We start from the raw sequence: 22,535 nt of genomic DNA, 5'->3' as shown, positions 1-22,535 counted from the left end.
GACGACCATCAGCCCGTCGACCGGCCGACCCTCAGTTTCCGATCAGACCCCCGTGTTATTGTGCGTCTTGCGCGTCCACCGGGGTAGGTTCAAGGCCGGTGCCGCCCGACCGGCGCGACCTCTGACCCGACGGGACGGGCAGCGGGGAGGGGAGAGGAGGGGAGGGAGGGGAGAGAGGAAGGAACGCAGAGGGGCAGCAATGCCGGGTGCTCGCGGGTCATGGGTCATACAGACACATCCGGTAATGTGGCGAGGCGCAGTGGTCAGGACTCAGGAGCGTGATAGAACGACCATTCTGCGAGTACATCCCACCCATTCCTCGCCTCCCACTGATGTGCAACTGCCTCTCCTCGGGCTGCTGATTCCGACTGAACCAGCACGGGAGAGGCTCTGCACGCCTGATGCACACACTCCCTGTAAACAGCGAAGAGTTGTTCGGTGAGGGTGATCGTAATTCGTACGCGATACATGACAGTGACCTAGCGGTTGAAGGCGCTGTCACCAATGGTGTTGGCTCGTAAAGACTGTTTCAGAGCGGTGTGCATTGCACAGTCAATGGTACGGTGACGGTGGTGTCGTCGGCTGCAATGTCTGGCGCAGTTATTGGTGTTTCCTGGAGCAAAGATGGTCCTCGCTGGTCCGATAGCTGGTGTGAGATGCTGCAGTCACTGGTGTTGGTTGATGTCCCCGCTGCTGCGGTGCCGAGAGCCGGGCGCGGCCGGTGCTGACACCGACTGCTGCCGTTTTGTGCCGCTCTGACGACGCCCTTTGTCCACACCCGCCGGTGAGCAGTGACTGATCAGTCGGCAGCTTCTGGTAGCCAGTGACTCCTTTGTCGGTGGCTTCTGGTGGGCAGTGACGGCTTTGTGATTCGCCACATGTGGGACGGACTAACCGGGCTCACGTCAACGTGATCTATGCATGACGTTGGCTTCTGTGCAGCCAGAGAAGAGAGAAGGGAAGTGAATGAGAAAGGTAAGATGAGCCAGAAGAGAGAGAGAGAGAGAGAGAGAGAGAGAGAGAGAGAGAGAGAGAGAGAGAGAGAGAGAGAGAGAGAGAGAGAGAGAGTGGGAGAGGAGAGGTGGGTGCTAGCTTGCTAAGCACCATTGGATTTTCAGTTATGGATGTGTAGCAACTAGCATGTAATGTAGTACCTACACTGAAAACAATTTAACCCAAGGCCCGCGAGTAAACCGGTGTTTTGCAGGTACCCCTATCCGCAACCATTTTTAACCACCCTCCCAGGAGTAGTGCTAGGTCCCATTGCAGTGTAGTCGTCCCTGCTCTCAGCGGACTTGTTCGCTGACAGCGGTTATATCCGCTCAGAGCAAGTACGACTACACCGCAATGGGACCTAGCACTACTCCTGGGAGGGTGGTTAAAAATGGTTGCGGATAGGGGTACCCGTAAAACACCGGTTTACTCGCCAGCCTTAGGTTAAATTGTTTTCAGTGTATTTATCAAGGGCGGCGCCACCGTGGGGGCAGTGGGGGCAGACTGCCCCCACTGGCAGGAGGCCGTGGGGGCAAGACTATGTTTTTGCCCCTACAAAATTTGGCTGATGTTGAAAAGGGAACAGAAGACCAGTGCAACATTCATGATAAGCGGTTATAATAGTACGCCTGTTTTTGACGGTCCCCGTATCAAGTGCATCAGCAAAACGTTCGTTCTCGGACCGTCTGTCGCATATCTCCTACTCCCACTCATTCTCCTACTCATGTTCATTCACCGTGATTGACTCCCGACAAATCATCGGCGTCACTTGCTGACTGTGCGTCCAGTTAGCGATGGACATTGGGTACAGACTGGTAGGCCTCAATCACCCTTAATCGTCGAGAATGGTCACGTGCTGACTAAATACCAAGACGTACCCGTATCGGAGACCTCTATGTTGCGGCGTTAGCCGTCTCTGTAGGAAGCGGGCTCTCTAGCAAAAGCTATTTTGTCTACAGAAATTAGTTACTGTGGAGTGTGGAGCATATTGCTACCAGCCATGGCAACCACGTAAGCTCAGTTACGAACCAATTCCAGCGTGCCTTTAAGCAAGAGAGCCTATAAACGTAACATTTAGGTGAAAACGAACTTATGGGACACCCATCTCACGTGCTTTCAAGCATTTTTGGGATGTTTCGGTTGGTTTCAGGTTCAGTCCGAGCTCAGTCTGGGTTTCGGTGGTTTTGCCCGGTGTGTGCCCTCAGCTCCGTTCATCCAATTCTGGCCCAAGGCAACGCAAGAGCGCTGCCGGCATCTAGTACCTAATTAAGACATGTTTTCCCATCCTTTAAATGAATGCTTAGAGCAAAATGGATGCCAGAATCGTGATCAGTGGCTACGAAATCATCACAAAGGACTTTTCATGTGTCAAAGTCAACCAAAGGTCATTCGAGGTCACATGAGTACCATAATAATTTTGAATGGCAACATCTAGGGGCAAGTTGCTCATGGATTTTGCAGATTGGCGTATCAGACAACAGTCGGGTCACCTCAAGCTTGCCCCCACTGGCGAAAATTCGTGGCGCCGCCACTGGTATTTATGTTTATCTTTCTTGGCCCAATTCTTCCCAGCTCAAAAACAGTGTATGCGTGACACTAGTGATCTATTTAGTCCCACATTACACCGTCGCCATACGACCTGAATGGCCTCTAACGCTCGTATAAACTAATACCGATGGAGCTGGTGTTAGCTTTCTATGCTCTGCCGCAGTCACCACGTGAAAGTGTCGTGCGGCACAGCATGCCGTTTAGAGGCCAGGCGACGCAGCGGCTCAGTGAATAGACGCCACGGGAGGAAGGGAGAGAGAGAGAGAGAGAGAGAGAGAGAGAGAGAGAGAGAGAGAGAGAGAGAGAGAGAGAGAGAGAGAGAGAGAGAGAGAGAGAGAGAGAGAGAGAGAGAGAGAGAGAGAGAGAGAGAGAGAGAGAGAGAGAGAGAGAGAGAGAGAGAGAGAGAGAGAGAGATACGGAGGTGCTGGCCTTAGCATATGCCTACATATGTAAGTCCGTTGCGCATTTTTTGTGTGCTTCCAACGAAGGTGGGTTTCCAGCATGAAACGGTTTACGAAAATACCGTTGCAAGATTTGTAACTACGTACCGGCATTCCTTCCGAGCACTGCCTTCCCGATATGCCGGTAGGTGAGTCTAACGCGCTGGGAAGAAATTCAAAAATATTCAAAGGCCGCCGTCGCCTTCGCACGGTGCGCGGGTCGAGCCATATTGTTACGCAGGACGGCCGTTTGGCGTGTTTAATCAGCCCTACCGACACGGGGCCAAAGGTCACGACCTTCTGCGGGCCGCAGCCAGGCCGGCGGCGCTGCGGGGCTCGCAAAGTGGCGCCCGGGGTCAGAGGTCGGCTCTGAAGGCAGCGCGTCCCCACCGCGGGGCCGGCCGGGTCACCAACCGCTGCCGCCCGGGTCAGAGGTCGCCGGTTGCCATGGTAACGGCCGTCGTCACCGTCGGCGCCAAGTGACGCGGCGGCCAAGTGCTGCACTGGCCTCGGAGCGGTGTGGAGGCGTACTGTGTGGCTCTTGCGGAGATATCTGGTGGTGTGGTAGGCACGTGACTGTGGTTGTGGTGACCTCTGATCTCGCGCGAGACTCGCCGCCCGGGAGGCTGTGCGGCAGGCTGCTCCGCAGTGATGGATCGCCGGCTTCCGCTGAGAATAATACACTCAAGTAAGTGGAAAATTATCGTGTTACCGATTACAATGCATCAGAAGCGGTCCGAGCGACTGCGATCGGACCAGGTAGCGTGGATAAAGCTGTTGTTCTGGCGGTCCAAGCGTGCCACGGAACAATCGCTCAGCTGTGGAGCATGCTCGTTTGGCAGAATGTCTTTGTTTGCAGTCCAACAACAATCGCGAATGGTTGTGTTTAGCTGTAAGTGCGATTGCTGCTTCGAGCAACCGCACTTACAGCAACCGCACTTCTTCCGCGCTCCAATGGAGCACTTGCATAAAATCGTGCTAGCTTGTACTGTTAGTATGTAGCAATAACAATCGCCAGTATTACATACCTTGATGCCTCAGGTCTAGGTAAACAAAGCATATGAATTCGACACCCTAACTCTCCTTCCGAGCCGGCGCAGAGACCCACTCACCCATTCACCTCAGCCAGTGTGATCCATCACCTCCCCCCATTCAGTGTGACCTTGTCTGACGGCAGCGGTGCAGTGTCCCCGCCGGGGCGTCCTGCTCCCGTCCGAGCGACCCTTCCGCTCCTCCGCCAGCCCCATCCGCCGGCGGCGCCCTGCACGCGCCCAGCCACCAGAAGGAGAGCAGTGCAGGCCGGGCTGCCGGCGGCACCCCGGCAGGAATGCAGCCGAGAGGCCCGCCCTGCCACCCCGGGCAGCGCCGACACCGGCACCCAGCCGAGAAAATGGATTGGCTCTCCGTGCACACTGCGGCGGTGGCCGGCCCGTTTCTGCCAGTCGTCAGAGCGCGGCAGAGGATTGCGTCGAATTGATTGGTGCCGGCTGGGTGAGACGGCGCTCTGGGAGGCTCGTGGAGGAATCCGGACCCGGTGGCAGCGCCGGCAGCTGCTTGGGAGCAGCTGAGCAGCTGTTCAGATGACAGGGTGATGGGCCGAGCCACTTGTCACCGTTAAACTCGAGTAGTGGTTTGGTCAAATATTCTGACAGTAGAAGCTGACGCAGTACATCAGTCAGACACATGCTGTGGCGATGAGTCTTGGTAGGGCGGGTCATATTTGTCTCTGGTCTCATCTTGGAGTCACTATTCAAATTCATGTCAGTCAAAAGCTAACAACTATGAAGCGGCACAGTTATCATCGCTGTACAGTTGAAGGTGCCTGCAAGGGGACAGTGACAAATATGCCCTGACTGAGAGTGCGGGCACAAAGACCAACTGGTTAGGCTTGCCGAATGAGTTCCCTAACATCTCCTGCTGGCATGATTTCCTCAGCATCTGGGATGAGCCTTTCCAATCTGCCCATTTGCATGGCAACTCGATCTGGGCGGGCTTTGCGCCATTGCTGCCTCGGTCAATACGAGCTAGTTCGAGCCTCTGACGGCACACCCCGACATTACCCCTTCAAACGGCTGGCCGGCCGACGGATAATGTGAGTTAGGTCGCTCACCATCACCGGTGCACCCGTTATCACGAGGTAGCCCCGGGCTGGCACCTCCATCGGGAGAGCGGCGCGTCAGCGGCCGTAACTCAGCCGGCGAGTGCGGCCGGTCTGACGTCCGACGACCGGCAGCGGCCCGATGAAATCGGTGATGAGTTGACCCGCTGGTCAGCGGCCGGTGAGCGGGCGCTGCGGTGATGTCTCGGGCGGCGCGCCGGCGCCCCCGGCGGACAGCGGCGGCCTCCGCTGCACCACTAATCGCGCCTCATTAATACGCGCCGGTTACCTGAGGCCGGCCGGTCGGCCGGGTCGTCATTGGTATGGGGCGCGGCGGGGCGGCAACTGGAGCGGCCCCGGGGCTTACCTTGAACGGGCTCCGCGGCCGCCCCGCTAAGTAGCGCCGGCGGCGCCCCGTTGTCATCGCGTCGGACCCTTTGAGGGCGGCCCCGCCGGCGGGTGACCCGTCCCCGTCGCCCGGCCGGCCGCGACCAGTCATCGTCCGCGCCGCGACCGTCGCCGCCGCGCCGCCGCCGCCGATGACTTGCCCTTCGCAGGGCGGCGCGGCCGGGTCGCGCTGCGATTAATTCCGTTTTTAATTACCGTCCGTCCCGCGTCGGACCCACTACTTAAGTGCCAGGCCGAAATCAAAGCCCGTAGATAAAGGAAGCTGCAAGTCAGGCCAGCAAACGGGCGCCGGGTCGAAGGTTATCCAAGCATCTGTGGACGGCAGAGATGACCGCGGCGCTGCCGGCAGCTCTCCGCCCGCGCGCCCAGGAATGGCGCGGAAAAAGCGCGGCACATTAGGCAGATAAAATCGGACTGCTTCACGGGCTGACGCTCCCGGGTGCATCCTCTCTAGGCGGATGCCAGCAGCCCGAGAACGGCTGGGCCGACGGCATCTCGCTGCTTTTACGGGCGGTTTTGCTGCCGGGTTGGGGTAGTTTCGAGACCAGGCTGTTGTGGGCTATCATCACCGTATTACGGCTAGATCGCCTTCGGTACTACCCGGTGATATACGAGGCGGCGTGGTCAGACGCTTCCGAAGCTACTCGGTTGCCCAGATGCGGCGATGCTAAGGCAAGGAGAGAGATTAACCTGGAAAGTGGAAATATTTTGACCCTTTCAAGATTTACAGTCTGCTTGTTTGGTTATGATGGAGTTTCCACTTCCCTCAACTTCCTGAAGTATTGGAATTTACGGTTGAGCTAATGAGCTTGCAATCATAAAGTTACGATCATGCTATATTACATGCATGGAAGGCACTGGACCGTTAGAGCTAACATTTGGTCAGCATGGGTGGGCATTGATAGCTGAAGTGCACCAGATAATAATGGTCTTCATCAGTTATACTAAACTACATGTAATCCATACGAAACAATCTCCCCAGCAGGGCTCGTTAGACTGGTCAAAATATGCATAATACATTGTTGCAAGTTTCATGAATGACATAGCAAATAGCTCATCAAACTTGGTGATTCTTACGACTTTACATTATTTTACCATGCCGTTATGCTAAGGCTGCATGCTGCATTTGACCATTACGTATTACTCTAATTGAATGCTCGAATGACCTCAAGACTGTGATTGCTGACCATATTGCTGTCGTTTGGGTAATCTTGGCTTATTACAAAATATCAATTGACGCAAGGTAATTGTAACGAATGCACATTGCTTCTCCCATACATTATTGATGTGACTATCCGAAATCCGCATAGAAGCTCACACTGTGTCAATATTCAATGGCATCCTTTGCTCTCACCATTTATGTCCTTACATTCCCTGCGAAACAGCATGAGCGAGCGTGTAAATGACTCACGTTTTGCGAGTCCCGTGCCCCATTGCGTGGTTTTCATGCGCGAGCTGGAACAATATCCGCACCTGTTCACGAGGGCCACGACTTACGCCAAGGTCTTTGCCTGCGCCAAACATGCAAAACGCATTGCCCTGCCGTAAACTGCGCTGGCTGGATCCCATTAGCCCGCGTAAATCCCGTTTCTCCGGGGAACTTGGCCCGAGTTCATGCGCCGTGGGCTCCGCACTGCCATCTTTGTGACGCAATCGAGCGCCGTTGCACAATGGCCAGAGCGGCCCGAGTGGTCAGGGTGGTCAGAGTGGTCATTTGGCCGGCTTCCGGTGGCACGAGGGAGGGTCACGCGGGACGGTCACGGAGAGCTGCCCCGTCCCCGGCCCACGGCCACGGCCCGGGACGCGGTCACGGTCCCGCCGCGCTGCAATTGGTGCAGTACGCTGGCGATACAAGGGACCGCCAGCCGGCGAGGGACCGGAAACTGGTGCGAATGCGTCTATAATTTGATTACTTCTAAGAGTGATTTTGGAGTAAGGCGTTGGTATTTTGTTTAATGTGATAGCTGGTCTTTATTTTTCTCCATCATCTATGGCAATCGTCACCACTGTTAGTGAATAGCCCGCAATTATCAATTGCCACCCAAATCGACACAACGATTGTCATAGCGTGGCATTGACGTAGGTGTTGAAACAAGACATAATTGAGGCCATTAGCGGTGTCTGGACGGCGTCGGCCGGCCTCCAGCGGTGGCCTCTGCCGCTGACCTCTGTGGGCACCTCCGGAGGATGACCTCCGCCTCTGACCCGTGGATGACCCGGACCATCCGAGCGTCTCTGAGAGCCATTTGGCGGGGCGGCTCGCCCTGAACGCCCGCGGCCGGCGCGTTGCACGCCGCACGTGCTCGTTAGAGGCGCCCCGGCCCGGCTGACGCCCGCCGGGTCACAGGTCACTGCCTGGCATTAGAGGCTGCAGACGGGCGCGGCCGGCTGACCTGATAGGATCGCCGCCCCCCGCACCGCCCCTCGGACGCTCCGGAGAGCAGAGAGCCTCCTGCGAGGAGAGGGAGTCTGGTTGAACTTCAAGACCAGGGTGATTGAACTGAAGTAGTAGTTGTTGGAGGAGTGGTTGCTTCTTATGTATCGCAGGAAAATTTCCCTAAAGCTTTTCGGAGTATGCATGAATTGTTATATTTATATGCTCTATTCACACAGCGCACTTATGAGCTTAAAAAAAGATGAAATTTAGGTACAATTTCAAGAGCTAATGTGATTCAGTTACCACCAGTATAACGCCTTTTGGAGCGACTAACGGAGCGAGCGAGAGGGTGAGCCTTGCACGTGCGAAATTTCGAGGGGGTACCTCCAACTGACTTGTGCACGGCACCCTACTAACCGGTCTCTAGCGATGTGCCAAATTTGAGCACAATCGGCCCAGCCGTTTTCGAGATCTGGAAGCGGCACCCTGCACGTGCGCACGTGCAAAATGGGTTCCAACTGACTTGTGCACGGCGCCCTACTAACTGGTCCCTAACCACTGGCGGATCCAGACTTGCGTTTTGGGGGGGGCCAACTCGTGCAAGGAGCCAAACCTAGGGTACCCCCAAATCCTGTTTTCTCATCGGATTTAGGCCACTTATTTTTCGTCACAGCCCTGAAACGATAATTTTTTTTAAACTAAAAAAAAAAAATAGAGAGAGAAATGGTAGCCCACTCAACCCGTGCCTTAATATTACTTTGAAAACACTTCAAATTGCTTTTGTCGACCACCGCTCCGGGTCGGTGCTTGGCGCAGCCTTCGCGGGCTGGGAGGTGTCGGTTGAACCTCTCTGCCGTTTGGCCCCTGATCAAGCTAGAGCTCGCGGAAAAAACGAGTGTGTTGCCTGTCAGTGACGAGAGGAAGCCGATGATACCCGATTTTAAGGTCCTTGGTCATTGGTTGACCTTCCAGGGCGGTGTTTCACGGTCGCGCTGCCAGCCGCTGCCAGCGCATTCCGCGAGCTAAGGTCAACCTTCGGTAGTGTTGTAGGTATAGGCTAGTTGATGTCTCCATGGAAACCAAAAGTGCCAACAGCGCTGGCAGCGTGCCGTGAAACACCGCCCAGGTCAGGTCACAGACCCAAAAGACGGGAAAATCAGGGCCTGTCAGAACCTCCTAAAGTAAGGCTGTAATAGATTTTTTTTTTGTGCTGATCACGAATTTCATGTTAGTTTGGATCATAGATGATGTCTTCATGCCTTTAGGCCATGTCGGGGCAGGCCAGGTCAGGTCAACCAGGTCAACCAGTACTTATGGGCGTCCGTGTAGCAGGTGTCCGACTACCACTGGCAGCTACGTAACATGATACGAAGGCATCAAAACTACTTCGTAAATGTTCAAATGGTTGCTAAATGCTAAATTCAAAATCAGCTAAACGAAACTATCCTAGAAACATGTTAAACTCGGAAAAGTGCACCGAGGTCATCAAAGGTCAATGACCTGACTTGACCCTAAGGTGACATTGACACCTACCACAATGGTTGGGACCAGCATCATTTCACATGTTTGAGCGTTTTAAACCACGAAAAGACTGTAAACGAGCGGATAATGTGAGCCGACATACGCGGAATCGCGATTCCGGCCAAACATGGCCTCAAACATGACCAAACATATCTCGAGAAATAGGCCACAGGTCAAAGGTCACTTGGGTCAGGGTCATGAAATTTTCAGACTTTGTCAACATGAGGGTGCTAAAGTTTCGTCGCGATCGGATTCATGATAACTTACACGATAACTTCACGCGTCGATCGAGAGGTAAAGTATGCAATAAGAACTTCTTGGGTGAAGACGAGACCAACACTCAAGCTCACATATTTTTAATGATACGGTAGTTTCTACCTACTACGCTACTTTCTCACATTCATATTTCTTAAGTGTTTTTGGGGGCCAAAATACATGTTGCCCCCTTTCAGGCTTGGGAGCATTACCCCGTGGCCCCCCTGGATCCGCTAGGCCGAAACTAACTAGGCCGTTTTCAAACGGTCTGATATTTCAGGTCATGGTTTGCAAACGGCCGGTGTTTTCAGGCTGTTTCATATGCCCTGACTGGGCCAGGCCGTTTGCAAACGGACAATTTTCATACGGCCTGTAACATATATTCATATTTCACCATCTGTCGCAGCATCAAATGCTGATGTGGTGCACTCAAAAGCCGGAATTGGTCCTTGGATGCCGTAAGGACCCTTTTAAGAAATAAGTGACCCGACTGACCCCTTAGAGATTGGCCTGAGCTCTGACCGAAATAAGTCTTTTACCGTTTCACGGGAAGGGACAAAAAGGTCCCTGATATGCTTCTTGTACAATTACCAAACAAAACAAGCTTTTCAACGCCAACTCAGTGAGTGTTCCTAAAAAAAATTATTGCGCATATTCCGTGAATGAAAAATTGCCGGGTCATGTCAGGTCAGGCTGCCAGAGCAAGTTTGTTAACTTGACAGTTCAATCGATATATGTATGCAATAAGACCTTCTCGGGTGACGACAAGACATGACGACACTTTATGAAGGAAGCTAGTAAACCCGGTGGTTTCTCCATAGGCACGGGAACCGGGGCAGTAGGGACAGCTTGCCCATGCCCCCCAACTATGGGGCCGTGGGGGCGGTGCCCCCACAACTTTCAGACGGAATGCCCCATTTTTTGCAAATGTTTTCTTTTTTTGTTGAAAAAAGCCAAGGGATGAAAAATAAGTGGCCTAAAACCACCGGTGAGAAAACTATATTTGGGGAGACCCTAGGTTGATCTCTATTATGGTGTGCCCCCCCCCCCCCCAGTCTGAAAGTAGTTCCCGCACCCCTGTGTTTCTCTACGCTATTGAATCACGCCGGTGATTCTAACTTTTAGGTATCTACTACGCAACCTTCTCACATTAATTTTTCTTCAAGCGTTTTGGGAGGGGGGCCAAAAGATATGTTGGCCCCCCTTTCAGGCTTTTGGGGGGCCATGGCCCCGGTGGCCCCCTCCCTGAATCCACCAGTGGGGGGCGGTGCCACCACAACTTTCAGACGGAATACCGCCCTTTTTGCAAATGTTTTCTTTTTTTGTTGAAAAAGCCAAGAGATGAAAAATAAGTGGCCTAAAACCGGTGAGAAACTAGATTTGGGGGGACCCTAGGTTGATCTCTATTATGGTGTGCCCCCCCCCCCCAGTCTGAAAGTAGTTCCCGCATCCCTGACTTTCTCTACGCTATTGAATCACGCTGCTGATTCTAGTAGGTATCTACTACGCAACCATCTCACATTAATTTTTCTTCAAGCGTTTTGGGGGGGGCCAAAAGATATGTTGGCCCCCCCTTTCAGGCTTTTGGGGGGGGCCATGGCCCCGGTGGCCCCCCCCTGGATCCGCCAGTGTCCCTAACCGTGTACCAAATTTGAGCGCCATCGGTCCAGCCGTTCTCGAGATCTGGAAACGACCCCTGCACGTGCGCACGTGCAGCAGCACCCCAACTCTGGCACATGGATATGCAGTGCCTAGTGGGTGCCTACCTACATGCCAACTTTCAGCGCAATCGGCCAAGTAGTTACCGAGATATGGCAACAATTACAAAACTGACACCTCTTCGTTTTGGGGTCGTGCATAAGGGGTCACCCACATGCATCGGGAATAGTCCAATACTTGGTAGAAGGAATGAAGCTACCCTACAAAAATTACCGCGTGTAAATCGGTCAAGTGGTTGCTGAGATATAAGCCTCGCAAAAGCGTCCGCACGGCCGGCCGGCCGGCCGGCCGGACGCTCATACTCAGAAATTTCCGTCTAAGGAAAGACTACGCTCGCTTCGCTCGCTCCGTAACCATTGCAGACACCAGAACACCTGGGCAATGTCCTGACCTCACACCTGTCACCGTGTGTGCGATGCGTGCGGCGATAACATATGCACGCGCTGACCGGTCGGTCGCCGGGCCGGCGCGCGCCGCTCAGCCCGGCCGCTGGGTGCGCCTCCCCAGTGATTTGTGGCTGCCGCCGCCCGCCCCGGGGAAACGCGTGTCATGTTACCGCAGACGGTCGAGCCAGCCGCCTCGGAATGCGGCACTGTGTTGACCGCGCTGCGTGTGGCGATGTCTCAGCGCGTGGTGTGACTGTCCGGGTCTGTACCGACACGGGACCTCTCCGGGTAGGAAGGAGTTCACCAGCCGGCGGCAGTTGCCCTGACACTGTACTTTGCGTCCAGCTGCGGCCGGGCGTCGCCACGGGGTACTGCGACGCACCAAATATAGCGGCGAGCCGCCCAGGTGTGACCGAGCAAATTACACGGACGGGAAGGTGAGAGTGGCGACCGGTCAGCCGGGGTCTCGAACCCGCCGGCAGTGGAACAGACGCCAATAATTACACCGTCTCTCTGACCGGGAAAGACGGGGCCGTGCCAGGACTGGCGGCGATGTCGCGCCCAACTGTCTGGCCGGCGAAACAACCCTTGACCTCGCCGCCCCGCCCCCTCCGTCCCCGCCCCTCTGACCGGTCACCGGCCTCACGGCCGCTCCAGATCGGCTCCTATACCTCTGGCGGCGATGGAGGCGGCGCGTGGCGACAAAAAGTGGAGTCGGTGCGTGCCGGCTCGCGGCGCGGTGTCAGCCGCCAGAGGAGCGGCTGCCGGTGGCTCTGCGGCGCACGCGAGCCGCCAGACGCCCCGTGCCGATCGCCCGAGCAATACGGCCAGTAAAAACTTATATGCGCCGTAAAAACGCAATGTTTTGTCAAACATATGAGCCGTTAATATTGATGGCGGCCGGCTGAGCGCGTCTGGCGCTGGCGTCCAATCAACACCGGATCCGGGGCGCTCGCTGAAGTGCCCCGAGGGTGATGTCTCGTCTCGCCCATCTCCGGACGCACCCGCCCCATATCGCCCGATGGTGAACGGGTTTTTGTCGGGATGCCCTGAGCTCTGCCGGCGCGAACGCACTCACATCGGCGGCGACAGCGCGTCGGCTTTGTCTCCGTGGCGCCACTCGGCGTCTGTGCGGCAAAAACGGCGCAGCGTCCCGTAGCAGTGGGATAAACCCATCAGTACAGCGTCTGGCACCGCTCTGGTGCCTCCGAGCAGCGCCCGGCGATGACCGGAACTGATAAAAGGTGGCTCGTTTTTCCCGGCCGCCGCTGCTTCCTATACCCGCCCTGGCAGCCGCTCCGCATGCGTTGACTTGCGCGCCGATGTTTTTACCGGAGAAATTATAGCGTTGATAAGTTTTTGATAGGCGGTGTTTTTCTGGTGTTTGTTTTTGTGAAGCGGCGGATGGCGTCTTGCCGTGAACCGTCTGCACTCGGTAGGTCGTCGGCAGTCAGAGGTGGAACAGACCTGGCGACCCCAGAGAGAACACCAGAGGTCACACGGCGACCACCAAACGCCGAGGAAGAGGAAGTCGATGGTGCCAGAATTGGTGACGATAGATGCACTTTTAGCATAGGTAGGCGATTGTCTGCAATCTGCATTATGTTGTGAGCATGAGTGACTAGTGGTTGCAGAAGATGTGTCACCGTCATTCGCTAAATCATAAACAGCATTGTAGTTGATTATGCAATCGGTTTTACCTTACCACATGCTTGATAACTTGACGATACCAGAAGGCCTGGTAGTGTTTCCGGTCCGTTACCGTTATCACCCAGCCTGCAACGGGCATTGCAGCCTGCACTTGATATTAGCCATTTTCCAGGTGACCGTATAACAGCCCTCCGCTCCGTCAGACCCCATTGAGCGGCGGCACGGTTTGCGACTGCCAGTTACGGCGCCTTCTATCGACCGCTCCTCCCGACGCCACTGTGCGCTCTCGGTTTCTCTCGCCACAATCTAAAGAGACGTGAAACGTTGCAAAATTAATGACCGCCGCGCCGAGGCAATAAAAGCTTCTGAGCGTCTTCATGGTGCTGATCTGCATTGGAGCTCCTTTGTTGGCTGGTGCCGGGGGCGGTGGCCGGCCTCCCGTCCAGCCCCGAGCACGTGCACGTCTGAGAGGTTCCAGCTAACACCCCCGGGCACCGCGGTACTGACCCCCGCCCACGCGACGCCCCCGAGTCAGGGAGCCGAGTCAATGACTTCGACTGCGACTCCTTTCGGCTGTGCTGCCGCATGAAAGCCCTGACCATCCGAGATGAGTCGTTCGCTTCCGTTGAGCGCGATCGGACGATTTATCGGCGGCTGTTAAGCCGATAAGCGTTTAGCGATAAAACGTGAAATATCGCCCACTGCGCGTCACCGACACACTAAATCGGCCAGTTAACGTCCTCAATAATCTTTGCACCCGTGTCGCCGTCCAAGCCGACACAATGACAGAATCTGGGCCGGCGCGGTGCGACGAAGCACACTGGCGCGCTGTGTGGGTGCACTGTGCACGTGCAGCCGTTGCAGAGGCGCGGGCGCTGCCGGCGGCCACCTCGGCTGCCCTATCTGCTGCCCCATCTCTCGTGATGAGGCGGCCGTTATCTGTGCGCCCATCTGGCCGGCCGCCCCCGAGAGGCAGCGAGACGTGCAACCGGAGCAGCCCTCTCCGGCTGAGCGCTGCCCTCGAGCTCCATCCGGGCGCTGCCGCGTAGAGGGTCGGACGCCGGCGCCGGGCCCACCTAGCTCCGACGGCCGCGCTGCTCAGGAACGGCACGTGGTGTGTGCGTGTGTGTGTGTCCGCCGTTCCGTTTAGAGCCGCCCCAGGCCAGTACCGGACGGTCGGCGATGGTCAGCGGAAAGTATCATCACTAGATGGCCCTCCACTCTCCAGTCAGGCACGCGCCGAGCCGATAATCACCCCAGGCCCTGAGGAAGCGGTCGGTCGGCCCGACAGACAGACAGACAGACAGACAAACAGAAGCGTGTCGGCCAGGGATGGCACGGGTAAACATCCCCAGGGACTTCTGTCAGAGGCAGGTGGATGATGCTTAGATGATGCTTGGTAATTCTTAGAATGAATAAAGATAAGTTATGAGCCCTAGTCACGCAACCGACTATTGCTCCATAACTTTATGGCGGCATTAGTATATGACACTGCTCTAAGATCATGTAGAAAACCCTTCTTTATTATTTTGCATACAGCTGAAACGAAGCTTGCGCTGCAATTAGCGTATTCAGCGGTTAAATTTGAATAGTAATATCTACTTCATTAACACGCGCAGTGGAAGGTGGGGGCGGATTTCGCCCACCCCTCCTGTTTTTCGCCAATAACTCGCGTCGCAAACATAGTATTATTGTGAAATTTCGGCTACCTGCCCAGAATTGAATTGCAGATCTTCTCGTGCAAGAAATAAGAAAATCGGTTCACAACTTTTCTAGTAATAGCGGTCTAAAGTCAAACATCCTGCCGCCGCGGCGGCGCGGCGGCGCGGCGGCCGGCGCTAGCCGTTACGCGCCGCCTGAATTGTAGACTGTGCCGGGGCGGGACGGTTCCTACTTTACATCGCGCTCCTTACCGCTGATTACATTAGATTCGCATCAAATTCGGTGAGGAGACTGAGAAATGTACAGGCAATCCTATGGTCAAAGAATTTTGAAAATCGGCCGGTAATAATTTGAGTTATGAGTGTGTAAACACAAAATTGTGATTGCCGCGTTTCCCGCGTCGGCCGATCCCGCTTCAGCCGGCGACATCTTACCCTTAGCAGGCTTCTACCTGCCATATTTATTGTTGGATTATCTAGAAATTCACCATACATATTCTCAAATGTTCGTTCTTTCGTATAGTGAAAGAAAAAAGAAAATCGGCCGGTAATTTTTTGAGTTATCGGCGTGTAAACGCAAAAAAGTCGCTAATATGGCAGATTTGACCACATTTGACCTCATTTGACCTTGAAGATATTGACCTAGGGTCATGAAATTCACACACAACAGAGTTCCCCATGGCCCCCACCTACCCTCCCAATTTCGTCTTTCTAGCTCCAGTGGGAGCTGAGATCTTAGGGGGGGCGACATCCGCCCCCCCTTCCACTGGGCGTAGTACTCGCAACCCTTCCACTGCGCGTGTTAAGAAAATGTGTACAATTATCTCTCACGATGGCCATGTTCCGCGGTACCCAGCGCTAGGAGCCGTCATCTTAACACCAGCCGCTCATCCGTTCGACATCATGGTATGCACCTGTCCATCAAATAAGCCGATGGACCATATATTTATCGGATTCCACCTGTCCAAACGCAGGAGAGCCCCAAGTGTCTGCTTTGGCCCAAATAGTGGTGTTGGCTAAGTGAAAAAGTCAGCCCGGAGACGGCCATTACACGGACACTGGACAGCTGAGGCCGGTTGGCATCCCACAGCGGCGAAATGTGATAATGGCAGCCTGCCAGAGGCGTGAGGCGGCTAAGCATAGGCCCTCAGAGCTGGCGGTGACTGGCCAGCGGAGCAGGCCACGTCGTGATGGGCCGGGTCACCTCCCCGGGCGCTTTGGAGTCGCAATACTTGAGGCCGAGCGCCGCCGCGCTGGTTAAATAGGCCGCGGTGACCGGGACTGACTATGAAGGGAGGGGCTCGGTTCACCTAATCTGGATCATCGCATAGGAAAATTCTCAAGGTGTGGTCTTCCATGCAGGGCTTGGCTCAGCTTAACGAACAAGAGTGATGCTGGTGTTAGTTGTTTGCATTGTTTTGGTGATATGAAGATTGACAATGAGCTAGGAATATCACGATAAATTGAAAGACATGACGTGAGCTGTACCCGAGTGCGATGTAGATGGTTGAAAGGGATAAGTCTGCTGGACATCAAAAATTCATCACGGAAAGCATATGAAATGGGGGTGCCTAGTTTTCTTGCGATCGCTTGTCTATCTTTACCGTGCCGAGGCATCGCAACGCATCCCTAACAGTGTACATATATACACATCTTACGGTATCTACAGCGTGTTCTATCTTACTGTGCAAGTGCACACTCACACTGACACAGTAAAGTTGCAGACCATTGATGACCTAGAGCTACAGGCCTGCAATTGAAGTGCACAGTGATGGCACTCGGCCGTGTAGATTCCTCACCGATCCTGCATATATTTAGATGGATGACGTCCAATCAACGCTGCATACATTTCCATTGTAGGTGTTATGGTGATCTGTTGGCCCGCATACTCGACTGTGATCAGATTAGCACTCGCCAAATAGCCAGCCGGGGCGTGTATAATGGTTGTTAGATAAGCCGACCTCAAAATGCATCGGCAGTGTACGCTTACAAAGCTCGTGTTTGGTGTCTAAGTGCAGAGTGAAAAACGCGTTGGCCTCTAAAGCTGGTAGACCGTAGTTGTCCCTCAATTGCATCTCGAACAATAGATTCGCTCAGCCCCGTTGTTTCGGAGTGTAACTTTCTGATATTATGTCGTACAGTGGCAGCACCCTTTTTAGGTTCCGTCATAAATGTTCAGGATTTCAAAATCTGAATCCAACCCAAAACAGTCCAACCCATCGGGCAGAGGTTAGCGAACTTTGCCTGTCTTCGGCTACGATCCAGAAATTACATCCATTCAAGCATTGCGTCTTTATAAATACCACTATCGAAAGGCATTTGACCGTCACCCCATGAAAAAGCCTGGTATATAGCCCATGCCAGATGTTTTAATCCTCTTCATTGCAATGTTCTATATTTATTGCTGCGCTCAATTTCGTACGGTGTTTGATTTTGAGTGCACTTGGATAATTAATTGGATTAGCTCACCCGTGACAAACTCGTATCCCGATATAGCGCGTATCAAAGTGCCGCCTATGACTGGCGTGTTCTCACTTATCTGACCATCTGACAGCCATCAAACTCAGGGCACAGCTGGAAAAATGGTGCGTCATCGACAGCAACTCCATCTTGTCCGAGATAGGAAGTACGGGCTGGGGGGCGAAACGTCAGCTAAAACGTCCAGACCAGTTAAACGTCAGCTTCGATACAAAAGGTCAGCTAGTAACTTGTGATCAATAGTGGGCTTATTTTACCGATATATTATTACTCTTCCCCAGGTTACGACTAGAGTTGCAAAATTTCCCTACCGCACTACCGGCATGCCGGTAATTTTTCACTACCGCAGGTTTATTCGTGGTATCTGGCATGTCTTGCCGGTAGCATGCCGGTATTTTTGATTTTGTGCAAAAAAAAATATCAGCAAATAATTCAAACTTTGGACACTAAGAGGCTCTCAAATTGTAGTAACAGCAATATTAGCCACTGCAAGATACATTTTGTGGTAGAAGTTCCATTGCTAAGTGTAACACATGGACCTCAGCATTTCACACTAAATTCACAAGGTTGGTTATAATTAGAATTGTCAAGAATCTACTGTGGTCTATAAAAGGAAGAATACTCATTCATGTTGCAAAAGCACGATAAACTAGTAAGTCTAATGGTAGGTAATACGTATAGCACAATAAAATAAATAAATGTTAATGACAACATTCCCTAGGAGAAAAGGCAGAATCAAAACACCCAAAAACACAATGTTTGGAAACTGGCCTTGAGTCCTGAGATCTTGAGATGTGGTCTGAGAAACTCTACAAAGAATTTGACACTGAAAATCCAGCTGAAAAGGCAGGTGTTAGGTAGCCCTGAGCCTGACTTAGGTCCCATAATTAAATGAAAATGGATTTGAACTCAAACTGGCATTTTGTCTTATCTTTACGAAAACACATCATCCAGGCAAAATTGACAAAAAGTGGCGCAAATCATTAGACAACCAAGGATTTACTTTTAAGATTCTCTCTCCCCTAATGAATGGATGTAATCTGATGACGTAATATTTATTCATATACCCTTTTGGTTGAATAACTGAAGAGAAATGAATTTCTTTGCAGTGAATTACACTACAATGTTGATTTCATTATAATTTAATATTGTGTTGGATAATTTTTATCAATATAATCATTCACGAGGCAGTGGCTTGCAGTCGTTAAACATTTTTTTTGCAGCGTTTTAATCAGCTGGTTAAAAGCCTCTGTTATGGCGCATCTGTTTCGAAATCGATAACCTTGTGTTTGTTCCGGCTTGAGGTTGGAGAGGATGGAAGATATCGTTTTATACATATTATTTGGTGACTATTCTCAGGACCAGTGAGCTATTAACACATTTTTTTTTTACATGATTCGTATCTTATTCACGAACCAGCAAGCCATAGTTGATAGGAAAAAGTAGATGTTGATCTCGCTTCCTCAGTTAGGAAGATGGCCGAATCTGTACTTGTTTACCTATGTTTTGACCATCTAGATTTTAAACATTTGGCTGGTGCCTGCAACATTTTAGGAGAATATGGAAAAGTAGAACACCTGTGAAATGTAAATGTGATTACTGCTCACTGTCCAGTCTTCAAAAACACATTTCAGTAATTCAAGTCCTTTTTCTCCTCACCTTTTTGATGAATGTAATAGTCTTTTTGTAGGCAATACTTCTTTGATTACAGGTGATATTTTAACAGGTATAGACTGGAATTGAGTTTCAAAATTGTGGGTATTTGTGGGGCCAACTCAGCCAAAATCAGCCTGCTGGTATTTGTGGTTGGACAATGGATGGCTGTTGGGTGGGAGGGGCACTGAAACTGCCAAAATGTGGCATCTCTTGCAGGGGTCAGCTAGAATCAAGAATGCAGGTTTTTTAGTATGCCGGTAATTTGGCGTTTTTTTTTGCTTGGGGCGTGGTAGCATGCCGGTATCCCAGAAAATTTTTGTGGGGCGGGGCGGTGCCGGTAGCAGCCTTTGGGGAAAACTTTGCAACTCTAGTTACGACACATTTAGAAAGACGGTATCTCTCTTTCCCGAAATATTTTTACCAGCTAAACATAACGTGGTTCAAAAACATGTTATTATTCTTATTCCGATTTGAAACCTTTTAGATCACCTAATTCACCACCACATACCACGCCGCACGTGAACAGCACCGCGTCTCTCCCAGAGGTCGGTCCACAGATCTCACCCATGTTGGCAAGTTGTTATCATTACGCCGGCAGGGCAGCGGCGGGCCGCCCCAATGCAGTGATCGCATATCGCACGGCCGGGCGCGCCCCGCGGTGCCGGTAATTTATACAAAGCCCAGATCCGCGGCGCGATAGCTCGATACTTTGCAGAGCGTCTGTCTGGGTCGCGGCCGGCGCTGGGCGGGGTCGGAGCGGTCAGTTTAGACTCGGGTCAGCCCACCGGGGTGGCCATCTGAGATCGCGGCGCGTGCGAGCAGTGCACGAGCTGGCTGCCTATCAGTGCCATCGGCTCAGCTGGGCCTAATGAGGGCGGCAGGATTTTCCAGTGGGCCTCCGGAGCCAGCTCGCGCCGGTCAAGGGGATGGAGCCAGATTGGAAATCACTCGAAATCCTGCGAGTGAGAGTTGTTATGAAAGGGGAATCCGACTGTAAGCCGTCGTCCAGTCTGTGAGATAAGAGCCGATCTCAGAATAGCTGGGTGTGTGTAAAATACGCCGAATGCAATTGCGCCTTAGCCACATAGTTTTAGTCGTGTTTGGGCAAAGTACGGCTGGTTTCGCCGGGGTTCATGGCCCGGTGGACATGGCACGAAATCGTCGCCACGTGAACCGGCCGAATGTGGCGTGTCTGGCGGCCGGCGTGACAGTGGCTTTAATTCCGCAGCTTTGCCACGAATCGCCTCAAGGTGAGTGCGGTTTGCTTTCTCCCGAATACCTTCCGAATGGACCGATCACGCACCAGTTAGTAGCCGGGTCCTTGCCGGGTCTTTGAGTTTGACACTGACGATTCAGCCATGAAGGTGACGAGTGGCTACACATTCTGTCACCTACAGAAGACAGACAGGCGTGCCGGTTTCTTAGGTGACCACTCGGGCGGGCGCGTCCAATCCAGAGCAGAGTAGTGGACACTTTCGCCGGCGGCACCGCTGCGTCTCTCGGTGGCTGGTGGTCGGTCAGTGACTGGAACAGAGGCGGCAGATGTCCCTGCGCGTGCGGTCACCGTCCGCGCTCTGTAAGGAGACCGAGAGCGGCGTCCGGTGGCGCGTCGCACCCTGCTGTCGCTCCGGAACGGCGCAGTCAACCATAGCGGCCGGGCAGCTGACGCGCACGTGACGCGAGCCGCCCCTCTCGGCAGCCCAGGCGCTAATGTGTCCGGACTGGCTCCGAGCACCTGTCGCGTCCGAGGTGATATTCAGAGGCGCCGCCCGCGGCCGGCGGCGCCGGGCCGCCCCCATTGAAGAGCCGTGCTCGTTTATGCAGCTTTGTGGGCCGCCGCCACCGAGAGGAGACGCCGCGCGATTAATGGTCGCCGGAGCTGGTCGCGGGTCACTGGTCAGAGAGGTAGGCTGTCGGTCTGACGGACTGGATGGCGAGCCAATGGATGCGGAGCGGACAGGACGGCGTCAGTGTAATAGGATAGTGACCCCGTCGGTTGTAAAGACATGGATATGGATGAGAGAGCCTTTAGTGGTGTTTAAGATTCCACCAGGTGCTTTGAGACAAGTATACATGGGCAGGGGACGGACTGGTGACCCAGCTAATGTGGACATGAGACAAGTGTAGTCGAGTGTATTGGGTGCTTCTCCTGCGACCGTTCCAACCACACTGCCAACCCTCTCGCACGACCCCGCGCCGCTACCACCGCGACTTGGCGCCCCCGTCGCCACACATGTAACAGGACACCCCCTTGGACACATTTGTCAGTGTCGGCTAGACGGCGTCCCCCAGGCGCGTCTGGGCCACGCGGCGTCTCAGCCGGTCACACAGAGCTACACATAACTATAAACTACACGTCCCCCTGATCTTTAAGATCACATCTCAATGCATACACACAATATGACACAATGCACTAGGACACTAGGACACCTACAGCAGACACTTGAGACACAAAATGCGACACAATCAACGCGAAAGACAAAATACATTACAGCAGTTAGCCGATATTATTCGGTACTACTACCCCGAAGCGTTCTGGCGGAGCCCCCACTCTCGCGCTACGTCTCGGTTCAGTACTGTTCTGAGCCGGTGGCTCATCAGAGGTCGGCCGCGGCAGCTCCACCTCTACAGAGGGATCAGTCTCGCCGACTGCCGATGAATGCTCTGACGCACCGAGCGACAAAGCCGGCTCACTGTCGTCCTCGATCGGGGGATCGGCCGCCGCCAGCTGCCCCGTGTGCCGGTGGCGCACGCACCTAACGTGCCACGGAGCACCGTCAACTTCGATAAGCTGGTCGGTCACGATGCGTGTGACGGTGCCAGGCCGGGAAACGTCAGTACAGCGAGTCGCGGGCCCGCGGCGCCGCACCCACACCAGGTCGCCCTCCCTAAAGCCGGCTCCCCGCTCAGAGTCTGCAGGGAGAGCCGGCGGCGGCCGGTCATCGTGTCCGCCGGCGCCGGTCACCGGCAGGTCACGCCCGACACGACGGAACACGCCGGCGGCGGGAGCGCTCTCAGGCTGCGAGCCACCTCGGGGCGTCATATTGTAGCGATGAAGCGATTCAGCTATGGCACACCCTTTCCGAGCTGACATCACTTTAATCGTCCGATGATGACGCTCCACGATGCCGTTCCCACCTGCCTCGTGCACCGCCCTGAACCGAAGGGTCACGCCCCACCTCGCCGCGAACGCTCCCATGCGGCGACCACGGAACTCAGTGGCGTTATCCAGAAGCAGTTCTGCTGGCGCCCCGTGCTCCAGAAAGACGGTTTCGAGATGAGCAGTGATCTCGGCCGCATCCGACCGGCGCAATCGCCGCCATATTCCATAGCGGGACGGACCAC

At 53.8% G+C, this 22,535-nt stretch overlaps 1 protein-coding gene across 1 annotated transcript in view; it reads left to right on the top strand.

The window, feature by feature from the left end:
• The first annotated feature begins 3,372 nt into the window (after nucleotides 1-3,372).
• LOC122369275 overlaps nucleotides 3,373-22,535 on the top strand; it is a 57,741-nt gene continuing 38,578 nt past the window's right edge. The window contains exon 1 of the mRNA XM_043343892.1: nucleotides 3,373-3,669. Within this exon, the coding sequence (XP_043199827.1) occupies nucleotides 3,633-3,669 (37 nt within the window). The 5' untranslated portion in view covers nucleotides 3,373-3,632. The remainder of the gene's footprint in view (nucleotides 3,670-22,535) is intronic.

The sequence above is a fragment of the Amphibalanus amphitrite genome, unplaced genomic scaffold, assembly GCF_019059575.1.
Source record: "Amphibalanus amphitrite isolate SeventyFive unplaced genomic scaffold, NRLGWU_Aamphi_draft 001022F_arrow, whole genome shotgun sequence".
Lineage (NCBI taxonomy): Eukaryota > Metazoa > Arthropoda > Thecostraca > Balanomorpha > Balanidae > Amphibalanus > Amphibalanus amphitrite.
This window is presented reverse-complemented; position numbering and strand designations above follow the sequence as displayed.